The sequence below is a fragment of the Alligator mississippiensis genome, chromosome 5, assembly GCF_030867095.1.
Source record: "Alligator mississippiensis isolate rAllMis1 chromosome 5, rAllMis1, whole genome shotgun sequence".
Lineage (NCBI taxonomy): Eukaryota > Metazoa > Chordata > Crocodylia > Alligatoridae > Alligator > Alligator mississippiensis.
This window is the reverse complement of record NC_081828.1, coordinates 11,980,980-12,007,718: the sequence shown is the minus strand read 5'-3', so window position 1 is coordinate 12,007,718 and position 26,739 is coordinate 11,980,980. Positions and strand designations below refer to the sequence as shown.

Genomic DNA, 26,739 nt, shown 5'->3' with positions numbered 1-26,739 from the left:
CATGGTCCATGTAGCTGGTTTCCTGTCTCCAACAGGAGTGTACAAAAGATGATTTGGAGGAAGAAGGATACTGCTGAACCAGGAGTCTGGAGAGTTTTGCCCTATGGAGCAGAGTAGGGAGGAAAATGTCTTTCTATAGTTTGTCACTCGTCAACCCTTCAACCGGTGAAGTCTTTACTGTCTTATTTAGTTGCATAAGTATCTATTCCATTCCCAGTTAACATATAACTTAAATGGTGCTTCCAACTGTGGCAGGAGAGGGAGATACAAAATACATTTATAATTTGTAAAAGTGTCACTCATTAAGGCTTGACTCAGATTTAGCAACACAGCAATCATTGCACAAGATCAGATCAGCAGGCCTTGCAATCAGGCAGCTGCACTGAATTCATCAAAACCCACATCATGGACAATTAAAGGGAAACCTTCCATTAAGAGAAGCTTATAATCCCAGACGCTTGGTGTTGAGTTGTACTCTGAAACACGTGAGACTTTCTACATCTCGAAAATACCAGGCGTTTTTCTCCCCATCACTTTGGCTAAAGCAAAGCTTGACGTGTCATGTAGGATCAGCCGTCAGTTGTCATGTCAAAATAAGTTTTGGCCCGATGAAAAATCCTGACATTTATAGGTCTGTGAAGTAAGTTAGTGTTTATTCTGCTGTACACAGCATACAGTAAGTGTAGTATATTTGTGTTTCTCCCAACCATCCCTTTTTTGATAACGGAGATGAGTCCTCTGTCCTTCCGACTGTCTGCAGGGAGTTATGCTGTCTGAGTCTTTTCCCTTCTGGCTTCAGGGTTAAGTTTGGCAACAGAGAAAGTGCAACAATCATGCTGGACTGATAAGGGTTGGCCATGGCTGCCAAGGGAGGATGTGAAGGCTTCCTCCCAGCACTTTGTTTCTTATTGTGTTACTGCCCCTCTAAATTGTCAAGCACTGGCCTTTTCACATCCGGAAGAGTGGTTACGTCATTTGGTGTTCAGGAAAATGTAGTCAGAAATATCTCCTCCTTCCATCCAGGCAGCTCTGACAGCTAGTCAGACAGTCACCCTGACCAAACCTTCGTCTTGTAACCAATGTGTCAGGGCAAAAAGGGAAAAGTGGAGCTTGCCAAGCACCCCTGACTCATTACAGATAATTCACTTTTTATAGCAGTTTTAATTTTAGGACTGCGTAGTTGCGCATCAGAAGTCTGTCTGGTTGAGCTGCTCTGACGTGTTTTAAATCAATGGGATGAGTTGTGTGAAGATGTAGCTTTGTGTATGTGGGGTTTTTTTTTTTAATGGATTTAGGTTTTACTTTCATTTTTTTTATCATTTCCTTTCTGGGCTTCCAGGCTTGTAATGTAGTTGTGCATTATCATGTTATTCGTAGTGTGTACGTATAGTCATCATTTAACGTCACAACACCCCAATGGTAAAGAAGCATTGTAGATATCCAAGCATACATTTGTCAAGGGCCTAAGCCCACAAAGTACTAAGTCCCCTCAATTCCCACTGCCCCAGTGGGAACCGTGGTACTCACAGTCCTTCTCTCTAGCCTCACAGTGAAGTGGTGGCAAAGCTCTGGTTAGCATCCTGGGACTCCCACGCTTTTGGGCTATATTCAGCTATTGGGTAACACTGAGAATTTGTTTTGAGTACAAACACGGCACCGTCATCAACAGCCTCCAAATAGTATTTGAATACGTAGCATCAGATGCAGTGGCATTGATCTCTCAAATTGTACTTGCAGGTGTTTTACGTCTCGGACCTCTTCAAGCCCAAGATGAAGACTTCTCTGCCTCCTCCTCCTCCAACGCGGAAGGAGATTCTTTCATCTGTGGACATCATTGAACGGAACAATCACCACAATATGGTGTAGGCCATTGAAAAACCTGGTCTTTTTTATATTTTAATTTTATTTTTAATTTTTTTTTTGTTGTTGCAAAAATGACTGCTGACAGCAACTACCTGCTGCTCTCAAATCTCATCAGACAGTAGAATGTAGGGAGAGACTTTCTTGCCCAACCAGTAAGGTCTAACTCTGTGGCCTTTTCACTTGCAACATTTGCATGAAATAGGTGTTGTTCAAAAAAAAACAAAAAACAAACCAGTGAAAAAGGAAAGAAATAGTGGTGCCGGAGTTCTGGATGTGCAATTGGTTGAGTGTTCATGTTATAATGAACACCAAATTGTTCATAGCGTAATGAACACTAAATGATTATGTGAAGCCGGCCAGCGTTTTTACTATGAATATTTCCAATGCCTGTAAGAAAACAAGAAACTCACAACTAAAATGATATAGCACTATGTACAAGAAACAGCACTGATTCAAGATTTGGGATTGGTCTATACGAGTTGCTACTTTTGTTCTTCGCATTAATATTGGTTTGCTCAACTCTATTCCATACTGTGACTTAGTTTAGAAGTTTGCCCTCGCAAAGGTGTCTGAAGGGTGTCTGCTCACACTATACAAGTTTAAAAGAGTTAACACTATAAGAGATTTCCAGAACAGATCGAACGTGAATGAATCCATCATCCAGTTAGAACCCAAATCTCTTCATTTCCATCGTATCCCCCGTGACAGGAGAACTGTATGAGGCATCAAGCACACACAAAAGCAACAAATGGTCTAATAAAACAAAAAAAAAAACTTCCTTCGTTTCCCTTCACCCCTACAAGTTGCAGCAGAATTGTCTTTGCTATTATTGCTGCCACCCTTGGGAGTTCATGTCATGTAAAATGTTAGTGGTTGGACTTATTGAAGGTATGTTAGCACTATGTACTTGGGATTGAGTCCCAGGGAACATTGGTTCTGCAGTTTTGGGACGGGCTGCTGGGCGGAACGTCCCAGCCTGGATTTCAGTCAGTTTGTGCATTCCCCTTAACGCCTGTGGGTAGTGCCATGGTATAAGCCATTCAATAGGCCAAATTCTGTCTTCCGCTACACCAGTGGTAAATCAATAAGGTGTACATGAGAGTGGGATTTTACCCCGCAACCCTAGTTCTTTGGCTTTCTGATAGGAATTAAAGCTAAACGTTTAAGATCAAGGTTAAAAACTTTTCAAGACCTACACTGAAAAGGGATCACGCATACTACGCAGAATGGCCATTTGCACATCCTCTCTTACAGAATCCGTCCTATCATTTCAACTATAGCAAGCTATGATTTTTATATATAAATATTATATAAATAATGTATAAAACATTAAAAATTAACTATGTAAAATATTATTTCTGAAACAATTTTTAGATATATCCACTATGATTATAAACTGTGTCCTGACCTGTGTTATTTACATTTTGCTGCTTAAAAAAGCATTGAATTAATTTTTTTATAGTCGACTAAAATATTGTAGTTCTGTGGTAGTAATATTTTAATGAAAATAACTACAATTAGAGACATTTGTATAAAAAATCATATTAAATTGTCTGTATTTTTGTAATGTTTCATTTTGTAAAGAGAAGAATATTCAAAGACTTTTGTAGAATACAAAATTAAAGTTTGTATCTGCAAAATTATTGCTGTATAAATGTGCTTTTTAAATAAAAGCCCATAACACAACTAAATACCCGGTTTTAGATTGTCTTCTATCTTCATGTTGTTTTTGGACGAGTCCAAAGGAGAGGCACTGGGGTGAGATGGTCAGGTCTTCCAGGGTTGAATTACACTTTGATTCTTGGGGGGTCTGCATAAAAAATGGAGCTGCCCATCATGATGTCCTAATAAAATTGGGGGACCCCTCCAGGTTATGATTTTCAAATATTACAGGGGGGCTCTTGTCTCTTATGGTGGGGCTCAGCCCCCCTGAGCTCCCCTGTAATTCGAACCCCTTGGTGAACACATAGTGTGTATATCCATTCCAGGTAAAAAAGAACAATGAGCATGACATACAAGGGGAACCTGAGGAAAGTAATGATGCTTCAGGGATTTTATGTGCATTTTACTTATATTAAAGTAGTACCTGGAGACCTATGTCCTAGGTTCTGTACAAAACCGTATTAAGAGATAATCCCTATCCTGAAGAATTTAGTCTAAACCAGGGAAAGCGAAGTTCAAGTGACTCAATCTAGGTCCCACAGAAGGTCAGAAATAGGGCCAGAGCTTGGTTTTCTCAATTGCAAGTCCACTAGACTTACTGTGAAGAGCTCTCTTTTACTTAACTTGGCACATGCACAAATCTGCTTCCCTTTGTACTGGGATGGACACAACATCTTCACTCGCTCCTGTATACAACAGTATTTGTAGGAACTAATTTTCACATTCTCTTTATTCTACTTATTCATCACCTGCAAATAATTGATGAATAGTTCAATATAAGGGTTACAAAGACCTTTATGGAGTGTAAGGCGTGAGAGAAAACCACACGTTCACAGGCTGCTATTAAAAGTCAAGGTTTACCACATGGCTGATTTGGAGAGTAGTTAAGGGCAAGCCTGACATTAATAGCAACACATTTGTTTGTAGCTACCTTTGGAGCAAAGTATGGTGGCCAATTAATGTGGTGTAACACTCTGTGCATGGATGTTCATGGCAGGAAAAGAATACCACATCGAACTTAAATAAATATCAGGTGGAACTCAAGTAAAGTTTGGAGTGTATTAATAAATTATTGCTCAAATTGAAACTTAGAACAGCTGGTAATTGTGCACCTTACAGTGTACACTCAAGGGGATTTTTACATTCAAATACTTGTGGTCAGGAGTTGTAAGTACAGGAGTTGTGCAATGTATAATTTCTTCAGTATTTCCTTAAAAGGAAGAACCTGGACCTGATGGTCTCACGAGGTCCCTCCCAGCCCTAAACTTCTGTGAATTCCACCTGCTGAGTTGCTTGTGGCCACCTGAATTTTATTTCTTGAAGGCTCTTTTCAACTGATTGCCATCACTCTGGCCTGACTACTCTGAGAATATAGCTTGAGTCACCATGGTTGACACTAGGGAATGGACCTAATAAAATTCTCATTTCATATTTTCTCTCGGGCTCTTGGAGAAATGAATCTCTTGCATCATGAAGAGATGGATAAGCGAAAGGTGGAGATAGATAGAAAAGAGATGAAGACAATCTCTGGGAACATCAGCTAAAGAGCAGATGGCAGGCTGAAAAAATTGGGTTAATGGATGTGTGCCACGGAAAGGTCAGACAGTCAGACCTACTGTAGCAACACAGTCAGGTGTGCTGAAAAGAAGGCGGCCTGGATGATGTGAGTACAGGTAGGATATTTTGGAAGTGTGGGCAGAGAAGTGGAATAGGCTTCACTGACAGGTCCACGTTCCAAAAGGGCATCGGATCCTGCAAGCAATAAAGGATTCGTGTAGGTAAAGGAAGAGCACACACCAACTGCTGAAACTTCCTTAGCCTGACGAAGGGTTTTTGAACCCGAAAGTTTGCTTAATAACTATTCTCCAACCATTTGGGTTGGTCTAATAAAAGATATCTAATTCACCCAAGGAACCTTGTCTGCCTCGTGCAGGTAAAGGCAGTTATGTCTTGCTTATGTAACAAGCAGCAAGAGGGAAGTGAAAGAGAAGTCAGTGAAATGGAAAAAACAAAACCACATCAGCAGACAGGAAACCAAGGGTGCCTCTGCACATGCTGGCAGGGGGAGGGGTGTTTTAATGAGAGCTTTCCCAAAGAACGCCACAGTGTCATGTGAATTAAGCCCCCGTGCATTTAAAAATGACTGTAGGGTGGTTTAACTAAAGCTCATTCAACAAGCTTTGGTTAAAGTGCCCTAACAGCCATTTTTAAACCTGCAGGGCGTTATACACGTGACGCTGCAGCAATGCTAGAGCCTTCTAAGTAGATTAATCGAGTCTGCCGCAATGCATAAACTGTGTTGGAGCATGTGTATAGGCACCCCAAGGTAGCAGCCTCTAATGAAGTTAAACCAAAGCCCTATAAACAGCAGGCAAAATAAGAATCTCTATGGAGGAGCTGATCTTTAATATACAACTGTCTAAGAGATGTGCATGAGGTAGTCTAATACAGCCTGTTTTCATCTGTCAGATAGGTCCTGTCCACATGGCTGCCCTCTCTTTGGAAATCCCGGTGCAGGAAATCTTGTCTAGTCCTGTCAAGGACGCTGCAAATAACTTAATCTATAACTAGCTCCAGACTAGTTGTGAACATGGCCTTTATTACTGTAAATTATGAACTCTGTTTCGATACATGATCATCTCAGTCTATGAACCACAAACAATTATTTTCAGCTTTGATCTTTTGATTTTCCTGTGTCAAAGTTTCAGAGCAATGAGGATCACCCACCAAACCTTTGCATACATCGCCTATATGTATCTTTGCATGTCAGCGTTCACCCATAGGCTTACTGAACGCACCTGTATTTTGTCGGAGTTGCTCCTTTGCTCTAGGGCAAGAATGCTGTGTGCATTAAATAGATTTGAGAGTTTTTCTGGGCTGTACATTTCTTTCCCTAGGAAGTGTCATTTGCAATCTTCACACATTAAAGCTCTTTGAGCACTGATGAATCATTTTAAAGTGCGCAGTTTTCCATACCAGATGGAGAGCTTGAGCTTGTTTATTCCACAAGCACAAGCAATTTAAAACCCCCTCATTTTTACTCTGCATTTTAATTCTCCAATGCCTGCCTCTTTTAAGATCCAGGATTTTTGTTCAGCTCTTCCTAAAGACAAAATCAGTGGCAATATCAAAACATTGCGAAAGTTCAGATCAGGGGGTTTCATTCAGAGTTGAGCTAGGCTCCACCAAAATGTTGAGACTGAATTTGTCTAATAAAGTTGCCGACTTCTCTGAATGAAACACTGGGGAAAGCAGAGTAGTAAGATGGTGCTCAGCTAAGCATCGCCGCATAAAACATAGTTCTAGTGACTTCTGTTCCTTTTAGAGCAGATGCATTGTACATGTATCTCTTTATGTATTTGTGCGGCAGTAATCGAACTGTCAGCAGTGGGTAATTGCCCAACCCCTTGTTTTTATCCTATCTGTAATGAGAGGGGAAATAGTCCTTAATTTGTTGTACAACCTACACCAGGGGTGGGCAAAATGAAGCCATTCTATCCAGCCCATGGGGCCCCTAAAAAATTTAGAAAATAAATATTAATCTGCCCTGGGCTCCCTGTCATGTGGCCCTCAATGGCTTGCTGAAACTCAGTAAGCGGCCCTCTGCCCAAAATAATTGCCCACCCCTGCCCTACACGCTCAGCAAAGCCACATATGAAGTAGATTTCATTATCCACTCACATTATTTGTGTTCCTTAGAAAAGTCTCTACATAGTTTATTCTCCCTTGTAGAAAGTATTTGTGTAAGTGAGTTAGTAACTACTTGGGTACATTTTTAATAAGCTACTGATGTCGCCTCAATTCCTATTTTATTTTTTTAACACAAAAAATACATTTGTTTGTTTTGTCCAAGCAGACCACTTTAAATGTCACATTTTGGGACGTAGGTTGTAGCCGTGTTGGTCTAAAGACGTATTTTGGGACACCTTTTAGAGAATTCATTGCTAGTAGCAAAACATCCGCATGTGCAGCTTTTAATGGCATGAAGTTTACAGTTTTTGGTCTTGCTTTATATTAAAACCTCATAACCAGAGGGAATAATAGGCTCTTATTTTAAAGAAACACCTTTTAGTGTTTCCACATTTCAATAGAAATTTGTAAAAAATACATATATTCTTCTTGCAAATCTATCACTATGAGCTCTTTGTACAGAAGTGAATTCCAAATTCTTCTGATGGGAATCTTTGAAGTAAGTAAAATTAGGCAGAGGCCCAGAAAATGCCAACAATTAAATGGTATAAGTACTCTCTCCACCCCAAACTAACAAAAATTCACTTAGTTACTGCAGGAACTAATATAAATAGCTTGGCTTTGCTGCCCAAGATTTGATACACATATTTCCAATTCTGTGGCTGTGAGAGTGTGTTGGGTGAGGTCATGTTGAGGTATAAATTAAACGAGGTAGTACTTGCATTAAGCTATGCTGACTTTTTCTCTAAAGAGACAGCAAAATGGAATAGAAACAACTGTGCTGTTTTAATAAATGATTCTGAAAAAGAAGAGTTCTCATCCAAGGGAAGGACTGAGTTGGTCCTCAGCTGGTATAAGTTTGGAAAGCCCCCATGACTATGGAAGAATATAGTTCCCCAGAAGTCCTGCATCATAATTAACAAATATTATTTTTGCTTAGTCTGGAGAATGACTATTTTACCATTTATAATTCAGAGTAATTTTTGTGCCAGTGAAAAAGTGCAGAAATAGCAACCCTGGAAAGCCTCAGATCTTGTCTATGCAAAGAAGTTGTAGCAGTTAAATTAATGTGTAATTTTAAACTAATCTAATGAAACCAGTACACAAGGCCATGTGGGGACTCATAACCTCAATTTTAGCCATGCTTATTTCTATTTAGCTTATAGAATTATAAAAAAGTAGGTCTGGAAGGGACCACAGGAGGTCATCTAGTCTAACCCCATGCTCAAGGCAGGATCATCCCTGTCTAAACCATACTAAGTCAAAACAGCTTTAACTTAAAGCAAGATAAACCAAAACTTTGCTTAAGCTAAAATAAGAGTGCCAAGATATTCCATTGAAAATGTTTTTTGATAAAAACACTGGGTTTCGGTGAAGTGACATTTTTCACAGAAGGTGTCTTTTTTCGAAGAGAAATTGTCATTTTCTGTGGAGAGCAAATGCACCCAAGCCAAAAGACTTAAGCCAAGCCCCAGCAGGAGGTTGCATGGGAGGTATAATGCTGTTTCTGCATGTCCACAGGCTTCCTTGGTTGGTGAGTCTACACTCTTCCCATTGTGATCTATTGCCATGGACTCCCATGAGGCACTTGCTTCCCCTCACTATGATGGGAGACCACCATGATTGGTTGGAAATTTAGACCAAACAGAAAACTCAGCCTATAAAAGGAGAAGGAGAACTTGAGGCATCCCAGTGACAACTATGATGAAACAAAAGCTCATTTTATAATAATTTTTTGTTTTGATGCAGTGGTTTGCCCTGGTTTACCTAAATAGTTTTAGATACTTTTTGAATTCATAGATTCATAGACTCATAGATTCATAGACACTAAGGCTAGAAGGGACCTCGGAAGATCATCGAGTCCAGCCCCCCGAATTAAAACGAGGCAACTTTCTTTTAGTGGAAACGATCGAAGCTTACCTTACCATGGAGCAGGTGTGAGCTGCACATTGGTCAAACAAATTTTTGTGAGTTAGATAAGAGCTGTCTAATCTAAGGAAGAGGTTGCCTTTCCTAAAGGGACATAGTTGATATCCTTGGCAATCCTTCAATTCGAGGATGATCTCTACCATGGCTCATTGGTGGGTCTTGAGGTGACTTAAGAGTCCAATCCTTCAACCATAGGCCCATCCACAGACTTTGCAGATCTTTCCTCAAGGGAGCGTAGGCTGTGGGCTAGCATTGTCTTCCTCCATTCTCTCTTCTCTTTACCTCAAACCATGCTGCCACTCGGTGGAGGTTGTGGTGCCATTGCAGTCCGTCAGCAGCCAGCTCTTGACACCGACATCTGTTTTCTTGAGGTCTTCTTTCAGTGCATCCTTGTAGCATTTCCTCTGGCCACCATGAGAGCTCAAGCCATTTCTAAGCTGGGAGCAGAGCACTTTTTTTGTGACTCAAGAGCCAGGCATCCTAAAGTGACCCCAGAAAACTGAATCAAAACAAACATCAATAAATTGCCGGTAAATCTATTTTAAAGCCAAAAGAGAACATTTTTAATCACATAATCTTTAATCACATACTCTGACCTCCTGGCCAGATTACACTCAGCATTTTTTTACCTTTAGCCTAACAACTGATTCACTAAAGTAAATGTGTTGAGAAAGGCATCCAATCTTGATTTAAAGATTCTGATTTCACCAAATGCCTTGACAATGTTTCATCGTTTAATTACTATCTCTGTTAAAGATGCCCCGTTAATTTTTTTATTCCTTCTTTTTCATTTCCAACTGTCTCCATGCTTCCCTGCTCCATCTCCCATTAAAAGCTAATGTGCTAGAAATTTTTAAGAAAAATTTGTTTTTATTAGGATATTGTCCCAAATTTTCTGAATCAAGCTTGCAGAAAAGCATCCATGGTTCTGGTTATGCAAAGATCACCCTTCTTTATAGTTATTTATCAGTGAATCTAAGATGAAGAGGGTTGCTCTGTTCTTGCGCCCTGACAGTCTTTTGCCCTCTGAATCAGAAGAGATTGTAATTAATACCAAATGAGGTGTTGATATGGCTATTTTGGTACCATATTCATTTGCCCTGCAGCTCATTTCATATGAACCACCAAATAAGTGGTGAGACAGGAGTAGGTTTTGGTCATGGGCCAAATTTCACATAGGTATTCTTCTGAACAGTGGAAGGTTTAAGGGATTCACATGATGTAAAGATATTTTCTCTGTTTTATAAGCTCCACCCACTATGGATACTGTATTCAAACTGGACACCCCAGCGGTACTGGAGTGCAGAGTACAGCTCCAAGGGGACAAATCTGTCAGTAGCTGGAGAACCAGTTTCCACCAAAAATTCATCTGAGCAAATCTTAACTACATTTGTTTCATTCCACAAGACTCATTTCTTCATCCAAGCTTCATGAATGTGCAGCATTCCTCAGACTTTCCCAAGGACCTGATTCTCCCCTAACTGAACTGGTACCATGGAACATAACTGGACTGTGGGACACCTCATGGGAAATAAAGAGATGAAGTTGAAGAATTAATATGTCATCAGATGTCCCACCGCAAAGTCACACAGGGTGGTCATCCATGCACGTGCTCTCTTCTCATCATGAGTGACTGGTGCTTCCCGAGTCTTGGGGGGGTACCAGGTTGCCGACTGAGCTGTAGGGGTCGAACACCAAGAAAGCAGCAAAACTGGAAGTGCGCTTCCACTGACCCTTCCTGTTTCGTGGCTGGCACTTCCAGGGGGTTCACAGCCGATCTCAAGGGATGCATGTGCACCCCCTGGGCGTATGTACAAATGTAGCATCTTTCTTAATATGCTGGAGAGTCTAATGTTCAAAAGCTTGAGCAGCGTTGCACAGCATATTGAGTATTATATGTCGTTAAGATTTTGACATACTCTGTATAACCATTTCTAGTATAGAAACCTAGTGTACTAGGACTACGTTTGCCCACGGTGCTTTTTCACTGCTTGGTTATATCTATTAGAAACCATTTTTGTTTAGACAGACAGATTTCCTCAGTTCACCTCAATATTCTTCTGTATTCATCTTCCACATCCCCCTCATCTGAACGCAGGAAATTTGTAAGAAACCCACTGGAGTAGATTGGCTTCTATTCTTTATCTCTACTAGGGAGGGTGGAAATCACATTTATGCAGGCAAGAGGCAGACAGGCAAGAAGTTTATTAAACACAAGCTTAAATACACATCCCAAACAAAGCCAATCAGCATAATGATGCTTTATGGTGTCAGGGATTAAAAAGGTTAGTATTGCTACCAAGCTTGCTTCCTTGCATCTCCTCAGCTAATGGAAAGCGATTCTCACTATATTTTCAGGGTACTGGGGAACTCGGGGTAGCCTGGAAGAACGGCGTTCTGAACAGATGTCTATGTGGCATTTGTTTCTATTTATGCTGTCAGTCAAGGTACTTGTAGAGTAGTGTAATCTAGCTATAAGAAGGCAGAAGACCGGCTGGATGCATGCCTTTCAATAGGCCAAATAGGCTTAGGGCTTCTTCTAACACTTCTTAATTATTAGGGCTTCTCAAAATGAGAACTTCTTTCCCAGAAGAGATTTGGATATTTGTTTTTCTTCTGAGCCGAGACAAAAATTCAAACCAGGCCCTTTTTTTTTTGTTCACAGAATGGAAAAATTCTGAAAAGTTTCCATTTGAAATGTCAAAACACACGTAGACTTTTCTGATCCAAATGAAATGTTTTGACATGCCTTAATTAAAAGGTGATGTTTCGGATCAGGTTGACACTGAACTGCATCTGTCTGAGCTGCTGAAGTGTGTCTTGGGAGCTGAAATTAGGGTGCCTCGTGCTCTCAATATAGGAAGTCTCCTATAGGGAGACTATAGTCTCCTATAGGGAGACACAGCCTTGTCCATGATGCACTGTGGTCATCGTGTGGGACTTCCCACAATGCAGCAGGTGGTTCAATCAGAATGAAAATGGCACTGAACTTCCCCAATGAAAAACTTGAACGGGGGAAAAAAACCATCTTGAAGATTTTTTTTTTTTTCTATCAGAAAGTGCTGGAAGAGAACTCTTGACCAGTTCTGACAATTATTATTATTTATTACTGATATTAAAGCAGCCCCTAAAAGCAACGGCTACTGCCCAGGACTCAAGAGTACCTGGTTCAGCCCACGTAATTAAAAGGCTGTCCCTGATCCATAGTGCTTGCAGTCTGGTGGCTGTTTTACATTGGACAGCATTTTAGCTAGTACCTCAAAATGCTGCGTGAACCCAAAAGACTGGCCTGGATATCCTTACCAGGTGCAGGACCAAGGGTCACTGCCGATCAGAAATTCAGCTGGCACAAGGGCACACAGCTCCTTGGAAGTCCCCAGCTGAGCAAGTGGCCCAGATGACTTCCTCAGACATAGATGCTTTTACAGTCACACTTTGAGAACTAGAACTGACTGGCACTTTACTACAAAGTCAGTAAAAAGAAACCCCTGTGCCACGCCACGCAGGGTTCGCTACACACAGAATTGTATCCTTAGTGCTTTCCTTTTTCCTTTTGCTTTCACTCCCACAAATTTTGCAGCTAGCCTCATACAAACAGTTATTGATGTTCAGTGGAATTAGCCCTGGTCTCTCAGTCAGAGCCAAAATTCTTCGGTAAGAGGATACACATATTTGTTCCTGCAATAACCCTCTTGCAAATAATGTGTAAAGTTCAGATCCCCCTGCAAATAATGTACATGCCCGTTTCCCACTAAAAATCAGTAAAAGTTAGGTGCTTCCCTAACACTTTGCAGACTGGGCCTAATTCCCAAGAGTAAACTGTGCACATTGCACCCACCCACACATTGAATAGTATGCCGAGTATGCTATCAAGAATACACTTGATAATACTTAAGCTGCATAAGAAAATTATAATGAGATAACAGGCAAATGAAACATCCTTTGTTCCATTATATCAATAATCAAATCGGAGTCAAAATAAATGCGAGCAGAGAGAGTGCAGGCATACCAAGGTCTTACTTAAATGAGATTTCCAGGAATGTTGCTTTCCTTTCTGCAAATCTCTGTTGTCTAGTGGTGTTCAGTTTTTGAACAAACACAGGCTAAGACAAAGTGAGAACTAACTGCCTAGGCTTCATGGCATATGTTTCACATTAAGAAACTGTTTGAGGGGCCTGTATGACTTAGTGGATAAATCATCAGGTCTGTCCCCTTGCAACTTGCAAGTCAAGAATAGCCTGTGGTCCTAAAGGAAAAGAAACCCAGTCTGAGCTCAGTTCTCACTGGAACAATAGTTTACATCATAGAGCTTATGCTTCAGCAGGAGAAGGCTGGTGGACCGGAAAGGGCTATGAACTAAATTAATGTGAAACCCGAATCCTACATAAATGACTTATATCAGGCTTCATAACCAGAATTCAGGATGGAACTTTTCACGCTCCGCCTTTGTGTGCCTGCTCTATAGGTTTCCCTCTTTATCTGCAACCTTGAGAGTGAACTTTTTGCTTAAATACGACTCAAAGGAATGGAAGTAATGATAAAAAGGCCAAGGCTATAGAACACAAATAGCAAAGGAAATCAAGCTAAATACTAAGATGTTCTTTAAATATCTGAGAAGGAAACCAGTTAGGAGTCAGTCAGGCTGCAAGGAGACATGAGCTGGAAGTTAATAATAGACAATATCAATATTTCTAAGAGGCCAAGTGGATTATTTACTGCCATATTCATGAAAGAAGTGGCATGTCACATCCGAGAGATTGAGGACATTTTCCTGGGAGGGGAAGAAATGCTATAAAGCTTTTAATAGCTTCTGTCCAAGCAACCGCGGTAACAAACATGGCCACACAGAGGTCTGAAGGAAATATGTCCTGATTAATTACATGTCATGAAATAAACAAGGGCACCACGAGTATCTAATGCAACAGTGTGTTAAGTATAGAGGAAATGTCAAGGGATAAGGGGACAGCTATGCATCGTGGTTCCCAGTCCTCTATTTAGGAACAGATATAGCTAAGGGAGGATCCTGGAAATTATAGATATCTACAAATAACCACAGCCAGGTTGTCTCAGTTGTGGGAAGATACATTGATAACGGCTTGAATTAAGCAGGACTGGGTGAAAAAGGAGATAGGAAACATCAGAGGATCCTCTTAATTTAGTCCGTGTCCTTTTCTGATACCGCGCAGTGTTATAGTCTGCAAGAGAAGACCCCAGAAGTAGGAAATTATTCCTAATCCCCCACTGGTTAGGATTTAGTTTATGCTGTGGGAGCACAACGTTTTACTAGCCCTTTCAATGTATTCTTTTTTCTAGACGGATTAGTATTTGAAAGCCATGAAGCATCTTCTTGGTCCAAACTGAATCTTGCCTTAACACAACCAAAGCCTCATATAGTTTCCAAAGATACACGTCCCAGGATTCTTACTCAGCTGCGCTACAACATTAACTTGATGGCACTGTTTTGCTGAAGAAGAGATCTTTGTCTCATTGTTGTAGCTAAATCCAGCTTGGCAGTTATGTCTGGCCTGTAATTTCAATAGACGATGGAATTCTGCTCTCCACTCCAGTGCTTCGATATATCACTATTTGGCTTCTGTTGCTCCATCACCAAATGGCTGCCTATTCTTGCTGGATTATGTGAATTTAGCACATACAAGCAGAATGTCTTTTGGAATGAAAGGCCTTATGTCAAGGGTGGGCAACTCACAGTACACGTGCTGCTAGTGGTACAAGAAACGTGCTGCAAGTGGTATGTGGCACGCAAGCCCGGGGTGCTCCATCAAAGTAGGTACCAGAAGGAAGGCAAGAAGTTGGGATTGGATGCTGCTGTGAGACGAGGTGACAGGTGTCACCGCCAAGAAACAGGTCAACCCTTGCCTGGTATGGAAGCTATCACCAAATTTAGGGGTTTGGATCCTTGCACACCACATAAAACTACAATGGTTGCTGGGCCAAGGAAGGGTTAAACTGGCTCTTAGCAGTGATACCTCCTCTTATAGCAGCATCTTTGCCCCTGCTCTGTTGCAGGAGGTTGCAGCCAGAACCAGAGCTGGAGGCTCAAGCCCCCCACCTTCCATTCCAGCATCCCATGGCACAAACTCTATCAGATACACCTCTGGGAGGGACAGGAATGGGGGGTGGCAGGGATCAGAGCTGTGCTCATGTGAGGTGGGGACCTTAACATATGGCACACCTACCAGAAAGGTTGCCATTGTCCAATGTAAATGAAAAATTAGTTGGCTCTAATTGCTGTGGTCTGTACAGACTTGGTTACACCAAAATGTAAATTGAAAGCCAAACTGGAACATACTACAGATTACTGAGCATGTCTACATGAGATGCTAAAAGCGCAGTAGACTACTTCTACTGCTCATTAGTGTCATGTAAAAGACGTGTGCCAGTGTTACTGTGCAGTAGTGCTGATTACAGCACATTAATTTAGTACCTGTTATTACAGTGCACTGATGCACATGTAGACATGCATACAGACTTGAAAACTGACCAGTAACTTCCAAATCAAAACATCAGTACAATGTCTCTACTTCAGAATATTAACACCAGGGCAGGTTATTACATAATGGGCATGTCTACATGTGCATTTAAGCGTGGCTAAATTGAATGCACATTAAGTTAATGCATATTAAGCGATTTCTGGCAGGTGTCTACACATAAAAGGATTTGGGATTAAAGTTAGTCCCAAGTCCCTGCAGCCCTGCTATGTGCCCCTGTGGCCACCAGGCTAAACTCCAGCACTTGGCATCCATGTTGAGGCCAGAGCCAGCTGCCAGCACCTGGCAGCCATCTGGGAAACTCTGATCCCTGGCCAGCCTCTTTGCTGCCCAGGAGCCATGTGCCTAGTGCAGGGGCAGCACACAAAAGCTCCCTCCTTGTCTACCCTGCCTCTCCATGCCAGGGCTGCTCCAGCCCCTGCCCTTGCCCCTACCAGCGATGCCCAGCACCCCACTGCTCCAGCCCAGCCCCTGCCAGCGATGACCAGTACCCCATGCTGGCCCCAGCTGGCACCACCTGCCTAGGCCCCAGGGCAACTGCGCACCTTCCAGTGGGGTCTAGGGAACTGGCTGTGGGAGGGCCTGGCCAATCCCCTCCTCCTGCACTCCCTGCTCCAGCCCAAGTGCTTCACCGCCCACATACCCACTACCTCCTGCCCACCTCCAGCACCACTCTTAGGACACACACATGGATGAAACAAAAAAACTTTATTACCCTCACAAAACCCACCTCCATCTCTCCCCCTCTACCCTCAACCAACAGAGCCCTTCCACCACACTCCCCACCCACCAATAATAAAAAAAAACCTGCTTACAAATGAGAAATGATATACAAGAAGAAAACTATTTACAATGTTTTGGGTCTTGAAGCCCAGAGTGGGGGGTTGTGGTGGGGGAATTAGGGGGCAGGGCCTTGGGGCAGTTGCCCAGTGCCTCAACTTCTGGATGTTCCCTGGGTCTGGGCTCAGGTTGGACCCCTAGTGGCAGGGCAGACGCGGCACTAAAGTTAGTGCCAAGTCGTGTCTACACATGTGTTACTGCTCATTCACTAATCATGCCTAAATTTGATACAAGTATTTACAGGTATCAAATTTAGGTGTGATTAGCTTAAGTTACTGTGCATTAAGGGCATGTGCATGTAGATGTGCACCCTTAATATGCATTAACTTAGGCTATTGCACATTAATGCATCTCATGTAGATACGCCCATCGTTGAAGCCCAATTTAACCACACAGAGTGTTTATGGTCTCCCAAAAACAGGTTGTGTAAACTGAGAATTTTATGACAGTCAAAATATGTTGCCTCAGCTCTATAAGGATCTAAGCAGTTCTAAACCTAGCTTTTGAGGTGACTAGCTTTTGAGGTGACAGGTTTGTCACCGTTTGTATGTAAAACCAAGGTAGTTAATAACAGTTAACAAAAAAAATTAACAATGCATTTATGATTAAGGTGGTTTGTATTTACATAGAATTTGTGGCCCCTAGAGGACATAAAGCAAGAACCATTATTTTCCTGCTGGATGGGAAAAATGAGGTTCAGAGAAGTGAAACAACTTGTTTATCCAAGGTCAGTATCAAGGCAAGGCCAGAACCCTCCATTTCCTCCCTCAAACTCTGTATAGGAGGCCACCAGAGCCCACTGCCACTTCCCAGCTATCACATGTGAGTTAAACTGGTTAAGAAAAATGATTTGTTTAGGGTCAGAAAATACTGATTTTTTATACAGAATCATTAAGGGAACAAACCATCTTAGGGGAACTTCCTGGAAGGGTTCTCAAGACCATGATGGACTTTGGAGTCAGAGAGAGAAAGCATGTGAGACAGCGCATATCTGTGTGCATCTAGTCAATGCTTAGGAAACACCTAGTCAGTGCCTGAATCAGACCAAGATCTTCAACCTGATTCTTCCATGTCTCCGGCAAGCACTGTTTTCATATGGTCTGCCTCTCTTGTTAAAGCTATTCTACTTTGTATTCATAATTAGTCTGTGGGCCAAAGAGTTCAAGAGACTGGTTCAATAGCATAGGCATCAGGGCACTCACCTAGGACACAGGAGCCCCATATTCTGGTTCAATGAATATTTAAATTATGCAAAAAAACATAGTTCTACTCAAGAAATTGAGAAAAACCCATTCTAGCACAAGCCCAGAGTAGTGAATAGTGCACTCAGCTGGCCTGAAGGAAGCAGCCATTCAAGTCTCTGGCCTCAAGCAGGGAAGACCTGGCTGTGAATCTCCCACATCCCATAAGAAACCTCAAACCATTGGGCTCATGGCTGCCCTGTTCAGATGGGAAGGTTGGGGTTGTATTCTCCTTCCCCTAAAACAGAAATGGGTCTTGGTTTCACCCCAGCAGGATGCAAGAACTTTTTAAATCTTGAAAAGTTTTGTCCAACATTTTTTCCTGCTGATCTCTACCTGGGAATTGTCTTGTCATATTTTAAACCCATGTCGGCCTCTTTGTAGTGCTTTTCATTTCTAAATGAGGAGAGAGGGGGGAAGGGGACAAAAATAAATGGGAAGGCAAAATTTGTTTTTGGATAGCAACCAGGGGACTATAAACAATAGAGAGTAAAAAATAATAATAGTAATAAAGAACAATAATAGTAATAAAAATAGTAAAAATGTACTTGGCTGCATCCTAAGGGAGAAGTAACCATTACATTATCCAACTAGACACGTTCATTTGAAACCACTTCATATTTAATCAGGGTTCAATCGCATTCCAACAGCTAGCTCCAGGAAAAACATCAGCTAGGTTTTTTGACAAAAAACACTGCAGCTTGGAAAAAAAATAACTCTCTGCAGTTAAAAGAAAAAGGTTTTCTGAACCGTTCTCCTAATATTTGACCATGGATGGTTTATAATGTGTGAAGTCATTTGTACTTCAAGATTTTGCAGTGTGCTGGGTGCTTGCCTGTAGATGCATAACGTTTCATGCAGAAATGAACCAGCTCGAGTTTTGCTATTCACATTTCAAGTCAGAGGGGATTAGAGATCTAAAGGATGGAAAGTAATTATTTCCCACAAATTTGTCAGGTTGCATATACTTAAAAGTCACATAAATTAACACTAGACTTTTTCATGCAGGGATGATTCAATGCTTTTATTCCCACCTTCTTCACCTACCACAGGTATATCTCCCAGAAATGACTAGGCTGATAATAAAGTACAAGCACACAGGCAATCCAAAGTGTTTGCGGGTAAAACAATATACATTTTGCCAGCTTGATGATTAAATCAGTTTCAATTAATTCAATTTTCTGTTCTAAGAGATTCGGGTTCATTTGATCCCGGTAGAATAAGAGCAAAATGAATATTCTGCTTTCCTCTGTGCTTAACGAGGTTTCATAAGAAATCAGGGAGGCATGGCTTGTCCAGCACAAAGACCTATTGTGAGATAAACCGTAGCAAATAATTTTGCAACATCAAATGGAAACCATGAAACTCAGATTCAAGAAAACCCACTTTAATGGATAAAAAGTAAAGCGTTTTACTCAGGGGGTAACTCAAAAGGCAGAGGTCATTTCTTTTTGGTCCAGAGATATCAATTGTGTACATTTTTTGGGGAAGTTTTTGCGCCCAACACTGCTTATCATGAAACATGCCCGGTTGTATTTCTCATTTTGATCCTGAACGTTTTGCATGGTTTTATTTTATACGGCATGGGTGGACCAAAACAGATGTTAAATCAGAGCTCACGTTACGCTTGTTGCCCGCAGCGTAGCCAGGTCATTAACATGGATGCTAAAGATAAATGCATCAGTGCTGGGAGAATATTGTTACACGCCTGCTGATGCAAATGATTTAAGACGAAATGCCAGCACGTCATGACAACCAATGTTTAATTATAAACAAACCTAACGAACAAGACAGTTTTTAGTGCCACTTCATTTCCCAAATTAATCCAGCAGGATTGCTAAAGATCCAGAGTGCCCAGGTGAGTCTGAGCAGTGCAAGGAATGTGTAGGGCCATGTAAAGAACATCAGATAAGACGACTAGATACTTCAGAGTCTGATAGAGGGACATAAAATGGAAAAAAAACCCCTAGATTTCCTAAAGGGGTGGGATTGAGGGAGTCAGCTAGGACAGACACAACTCCTAAACAGGAGGGCACGGGCAGACTCTCGGCTCTCCACAACAGCCAGCCACATTCCAAGCTGGAGAGAAGGTTAGCATCAACCGTCTGAGCTGCAACGTGAAGGTGAGCCGCTCAACCGATAATGATAAAAGCCTGCAGATAAAGTCAGGGCAGTTGAGTGGCATTGTAAACACGCCTGAAATTCCAAGGAGATAAAGGGACTCTGAAAACCCATCTGATGTAAAGCCTTTTACACACTGATTGCATGTCATGAGTTAAATACATTTCATTTCTCTTCAGTCATCTACTCATTTGCCTTGAGGGCTACATTGGCAAAGATGCCAATACCAGGCCACACAATTGTGTGTGCAATATTTTTAAAAACAGACCTTAAATACTCATGTGAAGTTCTACAGTGTCTTTAGAGAGCCTCTGTATGTGACTGAGGACATGGCAGGGAGCTTTTCCAAAATGCTGCGTTCAAACCCAGATCAGCCCTAGTTTGGCACTGAACTCAGGCACACAGGGTGCATCTGCACGTGCGCTTTAATATGCAGTAGTTTATTTTACTGCACATTAAAGTGTTGCATTAAAAATTGTGCAAATACACGAATGCACAGTAAAATAGGCTACTGCGCATTAAGTGTCACTTTAAAAAGCAGGAGTGTAGGTTGTAGCCATGTTGGTCTAAGGACATAGGCAGACAAGGTTCCTTGGGTGAATCTGATACCTTTTATTAGGCCAACCCAAATAGTTGGAAAATAATTGTTAAGCAAGCTTTCGGGTTCAAAAACCCTTCGTCAGGCTAAGGAAGTTTCATCAGTTTAAAAAGCATGTGCTTTCAATAGTATGGGTTAGGACAGCCTAACATGCATCTATTTAGTAGCTTACATTAAATCTACAATTTAATGCGGATTAGATGTGCCCATAAAATTTTATGGCTAAAACCAGGTTTTCTGTAGTGCACACTCATAATAATAAACTTTCTTTCAGTGCTGTAGATGAGCTGATAAACATATCATTTCTATGGAAACTTATTCCAAGAAAAATTAGTAAGCTGATGCTACGAATAATTTAGGGGAGCATTAGCACCTTTTAGATTGCTCTACCATCAGGAAGTACAAAAATGACCAGTGCCAGAGCAACTGTGAGACGGATATTGCTTTGATCATTGCAAGTAAGAAGTGCATGCACAAAATTGCATGCAGCATCGTAACAGTAGAGAAGGGAAGAGCCTCACAAGGGGCTGGGCTGGTCTCACAGGGGAAAACAAATGAGATTGTAACCTGACACTGGAAACAAGGGGACTCTTTCATATGTAGTGAATGAATAATATTTAAGAGTGTGTGAGAGCAGCATGGACAAGGATTCTTCCCTTAAATGAGGTAATGTCTGTATACAAGACCTCCTCTTGCAGCGGCCTGAATGATATAATATGGATCAAAATAAACGCTGCCCAAACCTGGACTGTTTGCAAGATTTCCCCCTCCACCTCTCTCTGGCTGGAAATTCATTTCAGGAATGTTTTAAAGCTCTTGCTGCACTATTAAGTTCTTTTTCCCTCTAACAAGGCCAGAGCATTGCATGGACTAAATTCCCCACCTGCGGCCCCCTTTTAAAAAACATGCCATTTTGTAAAATGTACTGTCACCGGGGCTCTGCAAAGAATTCTGCGTGTAACGTAAAACACGTGTCTCGGACTTGGGATCTTACCCCTTCGAGTCCCTGGGAGTCCTCAACAAAGATCATGAGAACTGCCCGAGAAAGTTACACGGAGGACGTGACAACTTGGGTGTTTGTGTTTGTTTCCGAAGGGAAAGATCTTATATAAAGTCCCGAGCAACCTCTTTGTCTGTTTTGGAAGGGGAGGATTGGAAAACAACGTTCGACCATTTAGCCAACGCTGCTGGACCACAAAAGGAATGAAAAAAAAAAAGGAGCATGATAAGCTTCAGATCAAAAGATTGCAAACACAGAGGCATGGGAAAGGATTTTCCAGTTCGTGCTGTCTAGCAACAACACATTTCCTAGCATTTGAACTAGGGTGAAGAGTGGAAGGGGAGACACAGAAATGTTAATTTTTGAGGGTTCAACTAAGAAAAAGGGAATACTTTAATTGAAATCAAAGCCTGGTTACAGGAAAGTTTCTTCAGCTGACTAGGTAGTGACCCTGGGCCCAGGACTCCATGTGTTTCAGCAGTGTGAAGTAGGCACTGCTTGCAAACTCTCCATGTACAAGGGAAGATCCAGGGGTTCAGAGCCAATGCTGTTGCTCTGCATCAGTGGTGCTCAACCTTCTGGTCCCATGGCCAGGATCCCATGTGCAGGTCTGGTCTGCAAGTGTGATCTGGTAATAAGCCTGTCCCTGTGCATCCTTGCATGACAGCCCAGCCCTGCGTGCCAAATAGGGCAGTATGCCAGCGCAGTCCTGGCTGTGGAGTGACTCCATGTGCTGGCATGTGCATGTAGGGCTATATCATCTGACTCAAGGGGATCCCTACAGGTTCAGTAAATTGGCAGCAGGTTACTGGCAATTAAGGCTGCTCCCCCAAATTTCTGGCCCCATGAGGAGACTTATGGGTTGGATGACAGGGCCTTGCAAGCTAGGGGTTGAGCACCACTGCTCTATACCATCCTTCCTCCTGGCTTTTGGGATGTTCCCGGGATACAGTGCCTACCCAGAGGATCCCTATGTCTCAATAACCTCAAACAGACAGCTTGGGAAAATAAACATGTAGTTCAGAGAAGCCCTGAAGGGATGACGAGGTTGAACGGTTATAAACTACTGCAAGACCGTTTCAGGCTGGACATAAGGAAGAATTTCTTCACTGTCCAAGCCCCCAAGGTCTGGAACAGCCTGCCATTGGAAGTGGTTCAAGCACCTACATTGAATGCCTTCAAGAAAAAATTAGATGCTTATCTTGCTGGGATCCTATGACCCCAGCTGACTTCCTGTCTTTGGGTGGGGGGCTGGACTCGATGATCTTCCGAGGTCCCTTCCAGCCCTAATGTCTATGAAATCTATGAAGTTCCTTTAACTTAGGTCAGCCCAACTCCTGGTCAACCCCAAGCCCATAGAGGAGCGTAAGGACATAAAGGGTGCCTGTACACAAGCATGGAGGTTGCTTTGACATGCTGTGCTTATAACTAGGCCTGTGTGAAGTGCCTAGTATTCACTTTGGATTGGCCAATTCGGGGAACAGTGATTGATTTGGTGATTTGAATCACTGTCCTGATTCGATTTGGCTGAATCTCCAAATCAGCCAGGCCCATCCCCCAGCCCGGCAATGGCTGCCCTGCCCGCCCCAGCTCCCGGTTCTTTGGAAAAAAAGCCCCAGCAAACCGAATGCTGCCGGGTGTGGGGGGCAATCCCTGCTGCCCCCCCACTGCCCCACGCTGCATAGGAGGCTCCGCCATCAAAGCTTCGCACAGCCCTACTTATAACGCATTGGAGCAGACTCGATTTAATTGAGTTGAGCTGGAGCTTGTCGAATGAGCTTTAGATACAGTGCCCCCGCCACCATTTTGAAGTGTGGGGATGCTGATACACAAGACACTCCAGGTGCTTTAATTAGAGCAGCTTTTGACACCCGTCGTGTTGTACAGCTGTTTTTGTTCCCTTACTCCTGCTGAGCATGTTATCCACAGCAAGGGCTCTTGTCCACTACATCTTTATGCAAAAAGCAAAATGTGAGCAATAATAAAAATTTACAGAGTTATAGGACCAGAAAGAAGTGGAAGGTGTGACTGCAAGCTAGAAGGAAGTAGAGTAATTCAAAGTGAGAGCTATGGGCTCGATTATATAGACTAAAAGCTGATTGTGTATTTGGCCTGAGCTAGACAGGATACAGCTACTGTTAAATAGACAAGCTTGCTGAACTTTTGTGAAGCACCAGTTTTATAATAGCCAGGAACAAACTGTATACCTGAGCGCATTGCTCCCAAATCAGTTCACCTGGAAAGATCGCTTCTTTTCAGATATACAGCTCTCTACTTGAAATGGACACAGTATGCAGCTTGCAGTGATTTTTCTTGCATGTGAATTTGCCTTTTAATGCTGTAGGTAAAGGGGAAAAAAAGAGGAAAACAGATGCATTGTGATAAATTACATAAGATTAGACCATTTCAGGGAGTTCCCCTAACCTCAAGCAGAGAAAAAAATAACTCAAAAGGCATTAAATACTTAGAAGGTGAGAAGGAGGACATCACACCTGTAGCAGTCAGAAGCTAAATGGCCTCATTAAGGAAACAATGAACTGGTTTCCTCAGAGTTAAAGGCTCAAATGCAAGGACAGCATTCTGGAAAATTTTCCTGTAAGAGGGTAAAACCAAGAGAGGGGAATTCAGTAGCAGGTAGAAAGCAGCAGCTTTTCAGTAAGAGAAGAGTAGCACTTTCCACTGCTCTGAAGCCTCAGTTTCTGGATGTTCAACTAGAGCAGTGGCACTCAACCCTCTGCCTTGGCAGGCCAGATGGGCAATGCCGGTGGGTGGTCCTGATCCAGCCCCTGGGCAGGCACAGCAGGGCCCCATCCAGCTGCATGGCCTGGCCCCAACCCAGCCCCATGCAGGAGGGAGATAAAGCTCAGCTTTAACCCAACCACGTGGAAGCAAAGGGATATGTCCCAGCACTGAACCACTGTGGGACTTGGGGGGTTTGGGAATTCAGCAGCATGGGAGGGTGACTGTATTAATTGCCACCACTTCCCTGCAGCCAGATCTCCTGACCCATGGGGAGCTCCATGGACTGGATACCATGGCTCTGCAGGCTGCATTGCACCCACGTACTGGAGGTTGAGCACCCCGAACTAGAGAAATCTGAAAAGTGGCATTCAGAAAAAGCCATGCACCTCTGCACAGATCAATCCCATCGCTCTTTTCTCAACCCTTTCCAACTCGTCAGTGTAGTCATGTTCTTGCCAATGCCAAGTACAGTGATAATAACACCTCCCTACTTTTAATGTAGGCCTATGTCTTTCTTTTGTTTGGCTATGTGATTATGTCGATATAATAAATATGCAGATAAATTCTGGGCATTGCTTGCTTCCTTTGTTTGAGGCCCTCCGCCACATTTTCCCAGCAGTATAGTATCTTATGATTATGTACATGCTATATAAGTAATTCTTGATGTCAGTGTTACTTTTATCCTGGAGCCCTTTCTTCGGGCTTGCCTTTTGCATTTCCCATTCCACATTCACACGCTTGCATTACATATCTAGCCTATATTTTACTCCCTTGGTTCTAGCTTGAGCTGCTCTTGGTAAGGGACGTCTTGATTATATGTTACAGCCCATAGACTTAAATCATAGAAAAATGAACACAGAGGAGCATTCCCTTGAGGTCAACATGAAGTCAGCGCTCTCTGATCTGGAGTCAAGCTGCTGCCAAGAGAGCTGGCAGCCGCAGTGCTGATGTGCACCTTCTGTGTGCTTCAACTAACCCTATACACGAATGTAAGGGCTAATGCAGTCACACCACTTCCTTAAGGGAAATTGTAAACATTCCCAGTCGGTCCAAGGTAAACTGGGTGTGGGTCCATTTTTTAAAAAAGGGCTCCAAACTTCAGGGCTGGGAAGATTCCTGCTTGTTTCCAGCACCGGGAAAATGCACGGGCAAGGAAGTAATATTTATATAAGTGAAGGAAAATGCTGTTTCCTTCTTCAGCAGGAAATAGCAGTTATTCTCAAAGTTTTAGCAATAGGAGGAGAAATTAAATAAAACACTGGCAGCCGAAACTTGTTTTATTCCTACGGCTTTCCAATCTCAGAGTCAAAACAAACATATTTTTAACCTCCGGAGAATTATTAGGGTAAAAAGGAAGGGGAAAACCCCCTTTTTGCAGGCTTGGATGCAATGATTTGATGAATCATTTAGAGTGAAACGAAAGATTCAGTGCAAAAAAAAAAAAAAGGACTTTTATGCAATCGTCTGGTTTAGTTTTTAAAAGCCTTGGGGCTATGGTCTGGCAATCTCTGCTCAGGCAAACATCCAGTGAGCTATCAGTAGGAGCTCTGTGTGAACAAGGACTGTGAGCATCAGTCATGTGATGTGATGCAAGCCCATTTACCTGAATATAACTCCACTGATTTTAATGAAGTAGCCCCTAATTACTACTGACATGTGTTCGGACCCACGGTTACCAAAGCAACAACCGAGCTTTTGCGCGCAGGGTGAGCATTTTGGATTTTGTATATGGTGTTAATTTATTGTGCCTTGGGATATACAATAGAGATTTAATGGGAACCATAAATTTGATTCTTCATACCTTTATGCCTTTAACATCTTAACCTTTACAATGCATTAACGAGGAACAGATTTTTGCATTTAATTTCCATTTCATTTCCTTAGGATGAGAGGGAGGATTTTCTTAAAATGAAATGGAAAACAATAGAAAACTTGGATCACACACGCAGGCATGTGCATGGGACTGATTTCCAGAACTACACAATCCCAGGTCCCGTTCACACAGCCCCGACACTTGGAAAAAATGGAAGTTTGGGTTTCAGTGCTTGCATTTGAAAGGTCTCGCATTGCTATGGTAATTTTGGGACTTCTGGCCAAACTAATGATTCACTTTTTTAGTTATTAAATCACCTCTAATCCTAAACATGTCTGTGAAGACGCATGCACCGCATAAGCAGTTGCAGAGACTGAAGGGTAAATACAGCAGGGCTCAAACCAAATTGGGGACAGCTTTGTATGAGCTGCACACCGGACAATAGCAGCCTCAAAAGAAAGAAGCAGACAAAATCACTTCCATGGCAAAAAGCTTCCATGACTCCTCCCACACACAGATCTCCCATTGACTTGGATGGGAGCAGACCCAAGCCAGGCCTTTACTCTAATCAACTGTAAACTTTCTCTTGAATAAATACTGCCAGCAAAAAAAAAAAAAAAAAGCTGGCTAAAACATTTGTGGTGTGAACGTAGGAAAAAAGCAGAGGGTTTCTCTGCTCTTACATGGGATGTTCTGAATAAGTAATGCTGACCTATTTATACTTCCTCACT

The 26,739-nt window shown here is 42.3% G+C and overlaps 1 protein-coding gene across 1 annotated transcript in view; it reads left to right on the top strand.

Annotated features, from left to right (window-relative positions):
- PLPP3 (phospholipid phosphatase 3) overlaps positions 1 to 3,554 on the top strand; it is a 70,313-nt gene extending 66,759 nt beyond the window's left edge. Inside the window, exon 6 of the mRNA XM_006275323.4 lies at positions 1,738 to 3,554. Coding sequence (XP_006275385.1) covers positions 1,738 to 1,866 — 129 coding nt within the window. The 3' untranslated portion in view covers positions 1,867 to 3,554. The remainder of the gene's footprint in view (positions 1 to 1,737) is intronic.
- Positions 3,555 to 26,739: the final 23,185 nt, after the last annotated feature.